The sequence below is a fragment of the Miniopterus natalensis genome, chromosome X (assembly GCF_054644295.1).
Source record: "Miniopterus natalensis isolate mMinNat1 chromosome X, mMinNat1.hap1, whole genome shotgun sequence".
Taxonomy (NCBI): domain Eukaryota; kingdom Metazoa; phylum Chordata; class Mammalia; order Chiroptera; family Miniopteridae; genus Miniopterus; species Miniopterus natalensis.
The window spans coordinates 70,789,045-70,797,802 of NC_142103.1; the positions used below are offsets into that span (position 1 = coordinate 70,789,045).

At 36.9% G+C, this 8,758-nt stretch overlaps 1 protein-coding gene across 1 annotated transcript; it reads right to left on the minus strand.

The window, feature by feature from the left end:
• Positions 1-580: 580 nt before the first annotated feature.
• Positions 581-8,271, minus strand: PAGE2B (PAGE family member 2B). The gene is made up of 4 exons (XM_087829358.1): positions 8,188-8,271; positions 6,994-7,102; positions 5,694-5,819; positions 581-603 (listed from the first exon to the last, which is right to left on the minus strand). The coding sequence occupies exons 1-4, from the start codon at positions 8,269-8,271 to the stop codon at positions 581-583; spliced, it is 342 nt and encodes a 113-aa protein (XP_087685484.1).
• Between the last annotated feature and the right edge of the window lie 487 nt (positions 8,272-8,758).

Below are 8,758 nucleotides of genomic sequence, written 5' to 3' on the forward strand. Positions count from 1 at the left end.
ACTTCATAAACTGATGAACAGAATAGATTCAATGACATGGAAGCACAGATGAGACTGACAAATGTCAGAGGGATGGAGGAGGGCGGGTGGGTGGAGGGGGAGAGAGTAACTAAATAATTTATATGCATATATGCACAACCCAAGGACACGGACAATTGTGGGGAGAGGGACTGGGGAGGGGGACGGGACGGGGTGGAAAGGGTCATTGGGGAGAAAAAGGGGCATCTATAATATTTTAAACAAAAATAAAATTTAAAAATATTTTAAAAAATGAATATACTTTCACTGAGTACTCATGAGAAAGATGGGGGAATTGGGAATTAATAAACATTATTTGGCAAGTTTCAGGATAGATCATCAATATCCAAAAAAATGTACCTTTATATAGCAGACCAACAGAATATAAAAGTTCAGAAAAAGACACAATTTATGATAGCATCAAATATCTGGGAGAAAGTTTAATAAAAGATGAGCAGGAATTCTTTTGAGAAAATTGCCAAACTTTATTTAGAGAATTTAAACAGTCAAATTCCCCAAATAAGGACAGCATGTATGGTGAATGGCTTCTGCTTGTCTTCATTTAAAGGTAAGGTTGTCCTTCACCTATAATGTAAAAAGAGTTGGGAACCATTACTTAGCAGAATTTAGTTACATGACATTATAGATATAAAAAGGACATTACAGTTTGAATTTTATAAGTGAACTAAAACTAGAATTCTAAGGGTGATACTTTAGCTTACATATACTTAAACCTCTGTAGAGACTCTCGAGGTAGACTTTAAGATATATCAATGACATTTTTTAAACATACCACTCTTTCTAGTGGTATAGGACACAAAGAGACTTCGGAACAGATTAAATCAAATCAACCTATTCAAAGTGAGTTTTAAGTAGAAAGCAAAAATCCTGTAACTTTAGTAAAAATGCAAGTAAAGCGAACACCTAGCAAACAAAATTAAAATTTTAAAGTATTATTTTAGATGTTGTGACTTGAAATAATACTCTGAAAAAAAGGATAGGTAAAGTAATAATGCCATACTTGTAACTGCTTAGGTGAAGTAAATAGAAAAGCCAGTTTTACATTTGTTTTTCTCTGTATTGTGAAAAAGTGTAAAAATGTTTCTTTGGGCTATTTCAGGCTTTATGTGATTTAATTAGCATAATAATTTGTCCTCTTTTTTCACTCATATCCTTGGTTTAGTTATAATTAATGTCTCTTTATGCAATTAAAAGAGTTTCAGTTTGCAAAATAAATTATATGGTCACATTAGTTTTAAGCCATATTATTATAGGGGACAACAAAATATGAAGGGAAATACTACCATATCTTGAGATCTGGCAAGAAGGGGGGGTGGGAGGGGAGAGAGAGACACACACACACAAGAGAGGGAATGATCTCACATGCAGATCATTATTTTCTTCTAAAAGATATATGCTTTTGAGGGACAACTCAGACAAATTTTAAAAGGCCATCCATAGTATTTTTGATGTTTAGATATGCAGGTATGTTAGATAATTTATGTTTTCTTAGCAAACTTCATCCATATTTTAAAAATGTTTGTTTAGAGCTCAAGAATGTATTCATTTTTAATATATAATATACTTAACATGTGTGAGCATTTTCTACACATGAATGAATGTATTTTAGCCATATTCAATCAGTTTGTGAACAGATTCTGAAAATAGTATTTTAATGTAAATATTCTGATGGAATGGATCAGGAATGCAGAGTGAACACAAATAGGGAATAATGCAGGATAATTTTTTCCCTAAGCTCAAGTGCCTCCTTTAAATTCAGTAGCTGTGTAATTAAGAGTCAGCACTTTGGAAAACACAAGTGTAAGAAACACTTAAATTCATTATTCAGAAAATACATTAGTTATATAGTCTTTGAACTTCAAATCTTATCAGTTGGGGTCTCAAGGAAAAAGTGGAGATAAACGATCTTTGACATGATTAGAGATGTCTGTATTATATTCCATATTTTTTTAATTGAAACAGTAGCCCATTAAGACTGAGAGTGGACATAAGGAGTGTGCTTCGCCTATTGTCTTATTCATCCCCGCCTTGAACATCACTGACTATGTGTACTTGTCCCTACTTGATCAAATGCAGAAACCAGAAACTAGACTGTCTCTTGCCACTTTATTATTCAGTCATTTTAGGCTTCATTTGGGGAAGAATTTAAAATAAAGTTATTATTTAGAATCATAAGAATTAAAAAATTGACAGAATCTAAGATAGGGGCTAGGTCTCCATATGGAAAAACATACATCAAGTAGAGATTTCACTTTCTTAGAAGCCATGAAACCTCAATTCAGATGTTATAATTTGACTCTGGCTAGTGTTTGATGTTTTATGATAAAAACTCATGCAAAGCAGATTATCTTTGTAACCTATGCATTGTATTCAACAGAACCAGAGAATGCAAAAATAACGACTGAAATTTATTTTTAAATACCTGATTTCAACTTTATTTTTTATAATAGCAAAGTAGGGGTTAGAAATAAAGAAATCTGTACAGAGTCATACAAATTATGTTAGAGAGATTCCAAGATGGCGGCAGATTGAGTGGAAGCTACACTGACACTCTACCAGGACCAAACTGGAATTACAGCTAAAATATAGAAAAACCATCCTGAATAATCAACTGAAGACTAGCTGGAGAGCACCCTCATAACCAAGGAAGTAAAGCGAAGACCTCATAGAAATTGGCAGAAAGTGCGGAGACATGAGAAGGCTGGGCAGGATCACACAGGTAGCAGCTAAAGGTCCAGATGGATATCTCAGCTGTGGGGGTTTCTCACTGAGAACTCTGCGGCCTAAAGCCCAAGCTGGGCGTCCCAGCCCAGAGCACCAGAATTGAGAAAGATGCCCACATAACATCTGGCTGTGAAAAGCAGAAGGGTTTCTGTCTGCCAGGGAGAGACAGTTGGAAATGCAGGCACATTCTTAAAGGGCCAGCACACAAAGTTTCCTATGCAGCCACTCACCCTGGGCTCCAGCAGAGGGAGGGAAGAGTGGACTAGAGCTGTGTGAGGAGAATCCAGAGGTGCTGGTGTGGGGGATAGAGCTCAGAGGGCAGTCATCTGGATTCCTGTGCTGAGTCATTCCCCCATACTGCAGGGGATATCTTTCTCAAGTAGACATTTCCAGTCCAAGCAGATTTTGCCTGGGGTAAGAAGAGCAATTGCCCCATCCTGTTGGAAAACCTCCCACCCCACCCTGTGGGGTTTCTACAGCCTAAGGCTTATTAAGAGGTTGAACTGAATAATAATCAGCTGCCCACCCTGTGGAGTTTGTACAGCCTGAGGTTCATTATGAGAATGAGTAACAATCAGCTTCTGGGTGCTTTCAGTATTTGCCTGATCTGCTTCTGGACCCAGGGCTTGGAAAAGCAGACCTTGTTGTGCATCTTGGTCCTTTCCAAAGGCATCCAGCCCCAGCAGAGGGAAACACAAGCTGTGAAGTGAGGAAAGCTTCAAACAGGGTACTCAAGGCCAGTCACAGAAAGCATCTGATATTGGCCTACACCAGAGACCATCCAAAAGACTGGGAGTCCTAGCAGATCTACCTAATACATAGAAACAAATCCAAACAGGCAACCAAAATGGGGAGACCAAAAAACAAACCCCAAGTGAAAGAACAAAAGAATTCTCTACAAGAAGAACTAAATGAAATGGAGATAATTCTATCAGATATAGAGTTCAGAATACTGATCATAAGGATGCTCAACCACATGGGGAAAAAAATGGAAACTATGAAGGTAATTAAGAAAGACATATTAGAAATAAAAAATATATTGGAAGGAATAAACAGCAGATTAGGGGAAGCTGAGGATCAGATCAGCAAATTAGAATATAGGGTAGAAAAAAAACCTCTCAGAGAACCAAAAGGAAAAAACATTAAAAAACAGGAGGACAGTCTAAGGGAGCTGTGGGACAACATGAAGATACAGAAAGTAAACAAAGGTTAGAGAACCTGTTTGAAAAAATAATGGCAGAAAAATTCCCTAACCTGGTCAAGGAAAAAGTCACCCAAGTTCCGGAAGCAGAGAGATTCCCAAGCAAGAAAAACCCAAAGAGGCCCACACCCAGACACATCATAATTAAAATTCCAAAAATTCAAGACAAAGAGAGAATCTTAAAGGCTGCAAGAGGAAAGCAATCTGTTACCTACAAAGGAGCTCCTATAAGACTGTCAGCTGATTTCTCATCAGAAACTCTACAGGACAGAAGGGAATGGCATGAAGTATTCAAGGTAATGAAAAGCAAGGACTATTCTATCCAGTAAGGTTAACATTCGAAACAGATGGTGAAATGAAGAGCTTCCCAGACAAAAAAGGGCTAAAGGAGTTTATCACCACCAAACCAGCATTGCAAGAAATATTAAAGGGACTGCTGCAATAAAAAGTTGAAATACAGAGAAAGAGAAACATAGGCGTAAAGAAATAAAATGGCAATAGATAAGTACCTATCAATAATAGCCTTAAATATAAATGGATTAAATGCTCCAATCAAAACACTGGGTAACTCAATGGATAAGAAAGCATGACCCAAATATATGCTGTCTACAAGAATCTCACCTCAGAACAAAAGACTCACACAGGCTGAAGAAAAAAAAAATTTGGAAGACTTTAAAGGAGCGATGGACAGCAATACAGTCATAGTAGGGGACTTAACATCCCACTGACTTCACTGGATATATCTTCTAGACAAAAAAATCCACGAGGAAACAGTGACTCTAAATAACTCGCTAGGTCAGATGGATTTAATTGACATTTACAGAACATTTCACCCCAAAGCTGCAGAATATACATTCTCCTCAAGTGTACATGGGACATTCTAAAAGATAGACCCCATGTTAGGATACAAAACAAGTCTCTACAAGTTCAAGAAGATTAAAATCATATCAAGCATTTTCTAGGACATTTACACCATGGAATACTACACAACTTTGTAAAAGAAGGATCCTTTATCCTTTGAGATGGCATGGTGGGACGAGAGCATTATGCTAAGTGAAAGAAAAGTATCACATGATCTTACTCATATGTGGAATCAAATGAACAAAATAAACGTTGAACAAAATAGATCCAGAAACATAGAAGCATGGAACAGCCTGATGAATCTCAGAGGGAAGGCAGGGGTGGGTGGGTGGGGAGAGATTAACCTAAGAACTTATATGCATATATGAATAATCCATGGACATAGACAATAGTGCAGGGTAGAGGGGATTAATGGGGGGCAAAAGAGACATTTGTAATACTTTCCACAGTAAAGATAAATTAAAACAAAAAATAAATACAGTTAAAAACAAAACATGTTAGAGCTGGCATTCAAAACTACTTCCACGCTTCAGCATGTTTCACACAAATTGATATGTTACAAATGTACTATATACTTATAAAAAGCAGACCTTTATAATAGTATCTGGAAATTATTAGCTGTTCATTAAAGGACTTAATACTAAACAATAAGAAAATGTCTTCACATTTTATAATTCGATATGGCTTTGATCCAATTTGTTTCTCTCATAGTTTATAAGTCATGCATGTGGAGTCTAAACTACCTTTCAAAGAATATTTATATGTAAACTTTGTTATTAAAGTAGCAGTAATGATATCTCTATAATAATAAAGATACAATATTGTGGAAAACAAACCCTATAACTTTCATTCTTACTGGATCACATACCTGCTTCTGGCACTATAATAGGCTCTAAATTTGACAGAATCTGCTCCATGACATCAGGACCATCTCCGCACTGATCCCTAATCTCCTGCAGAGTGAGTTCCTGTTGATCAGGCTCCAGGACAGGCCCTTACAAATAAAATGGTTGTCAATTTAAGCACTATATATATTTTTTCATCCTGTCAGTGTTAGGAAAGCCTGTAGGCTAGTGTGGTAATAAATGTAATAAATTAGAACCCCAAAAGCATTATTTCAGGAGTCTGGTGCCAGAAAAAATGAAAGCGGGGTTTTTCAAATGTCATTACCCTTTTTCTTTCCCTAGTCTGCTCTCAGACAACTTATTTGCTCTTTTTGTACTTTTATGATTGCATTTGTCATTATATCTATCACATTAAATCAGTGATTTAAGTCTGCCTCTGACTAAATTGTGAGCTCAAGGCAGAACTAGCATTTAATTTTAGGAACTACAAATTTTTTTTGGTTAATCCTCACCCGAGGATAATTTTTCCATTGATTTTTAGAGAGAGTGAAAGTTGGGGAGAGAAGGAGAGAGAGAAACATTGATGTCAGAAAGACACATCAATTGGTTGCCTCCCACACGTGCCCCGACCAAGGCAAGGGATCTAACCTACAACCCAGGTACGTGCCCTTCTCTGGGAATAGAACCTTCGACCCTTTAGTGCGTGGGCCAACACTAACCATTCAGCAACACCAGCCAGGGCTAAGCACTAAATCTTATGATTTTCTTAATCATAAAATGATTTAACCATCATTTAAAAGCCACTTAAATAATCACACTAAATCAGATACCTGTGTGCTAGCACCCTGAACTACTAGCTTTTACCAAGCTAACACATAAAAATATCAAAGGAAACAATAGTCATCATTCATTGAACTCTTTTCTAGACTCTAACCTTATCTAGACTTTATTTCCTTGAACTGAGTCTATTCCTGTGCCAGTGCTGAGCTATCTTACAGTAAAAAAATTTGAATATTAAGTATCTTAAACATTCTTATAGCAACATGGATGGTAGGAAGAACAAGAACTTTGGAATGAAACATGAATTCCATCTCCACCATTCAAATGCCCTTTGGTAAGACGTAATTACCAATCTTCAGTTTTCTCATTATGAAGTTGGCTAACTGCACTTGGCTGCAGGCCCTCTTCAATTTTCCAGCCAAATTGTAGGAAATGTTTAATATCCTCTCTAATGCTTTATTTCCTATTACCAGTATGTCATAATACATGGTGTACATGTACACCCCTTCCCCCGACAGGCAGTCTTCTTCCCTTTCTTTTCACCTTGAACCTCAGGTGCTCTTGCATCTTCTGGCTCTTGACCAGGTATAATATCCTGATTCTCAGTTGGTGGCTCCTCTTGTTGAGGTTGCTCATTACTGGGCTGCTGGGTCTAGGGGAGTGTGTGTATGTAATAAAAATTTTATTATCAAGATATGTCAATAATATAAATATACATAACACATAGATGATGTAATCATAAGTCTAGTGACATTTTTCCAGTACTATTCTATATACTTATTCTTAACAAAGTTATTCTTCCCACACAGAGGCTACTCCAAAAAAAGTTATCAACAAGGAATTTAGAAGCTATTTTAATCTACACTGGAGTGGATGTGAGCAATTTGTTGTTAATAAACATGAGAAAGGAGTCCCTGGTATTCTAAATGACACACTAGATCAGATAGATTTATTTGACATTTACAGAACATTCCACTCAAAGCTGCAGAATAGGCAAGTCTCCTCAAGTGCACATGGGACATTCTCAAAGACAGACCATGTTAAGACACAAAACAAGTCTCTACAAGTTCAAGATTGAAATCATATCAAGCATCTTCTCTGGCATTTACACCATGGAATACTATGCAGCTGTAAAAACGAAGGATCCCTTACCCTCTGAGACAGCATGGTGTGACCTGGAGAATATTATGCTAAGCGAAATAAGCCAGTCAGAGAAAGTCAAGTGTCACATGATCTTACTCATACGTGAAATGTAATGAACAAAATAAACCGATGAACAAAATAGATCCAGAGACATAGAAGCATGGAACAGACTGATGAATCTCACAGGGAAGGCAGGGATGGGGGAGTGGAGTTGGGAGAGATTAACATAAGAATTTATATGCATATATGCATAACCCATGGACACAGACAATAGTGAGGTGAAGGCCTGGGGAGGGGTACAAGAGGGAGGGGATCAATAGAGGGAAAGGGACATTTGTAATACTTTCAATAATAAAGATAAATCTAAAAAAAAATAAAAAGAAAGGAGTCATTGGGAAATTTCCAGTAATCATAACAACATCCATCTAGGCAACATGAGAATATAATCCTAGGTGAATGTTTCCTTCATGAGATTCAATTTTTACTTCTTATCAGCGTGGAAAACTTTTCATCAGTGTATCTATACTAGTTCAAAAACATTTTCCCCAAAATAGATTTCTGGTAATAGAAAACATGAAATATTGAAGTACTTACAGTTACAGGCCCAATCAACTGTGGAAACTCTTGATCATCTCTTCCTCCTTTAGATTTGAATGTTGACCTTGCTTGCTCATTCATGTTTCACACTGAAATATTGAGATTTAGAAAATTCACTTAGGATGACAGCTATATCTGAATATTTCCTGGACTAATTTTGACATGTAATTTTAATTTCAAAAATAATTTCAAGGTTAAGTCCCAGGCAAGTGTCCATACTTTGTAATAACACCAAATAGGCCTTTGTTAATGTGAGCATCAAACAAGCATAGGAATCGCCTTAAGGCACATGGTGAAAGACTGGGGACTTTTCTGAAGAAGTTTGGTTTCACAACTGGACTCATGAAAGCAGGAATTTAAGTAAGTACTGATTCTATCATACTCCTATTTACTGGGCACCCCTCCCCCATCAGTAAAGTTTTCTGGGAAAGCAGAGACTCATTTCTTTACTTAATATCTCTGATTGTTTTCTCCAAGTCTTTGTGATACAGAAAGATGTGCGGCTTCTCCCCTTGGTGCACTACAAGTCTGGGAGACGCAGTTAGTCCCACAGCATTCCCGTTTCTAG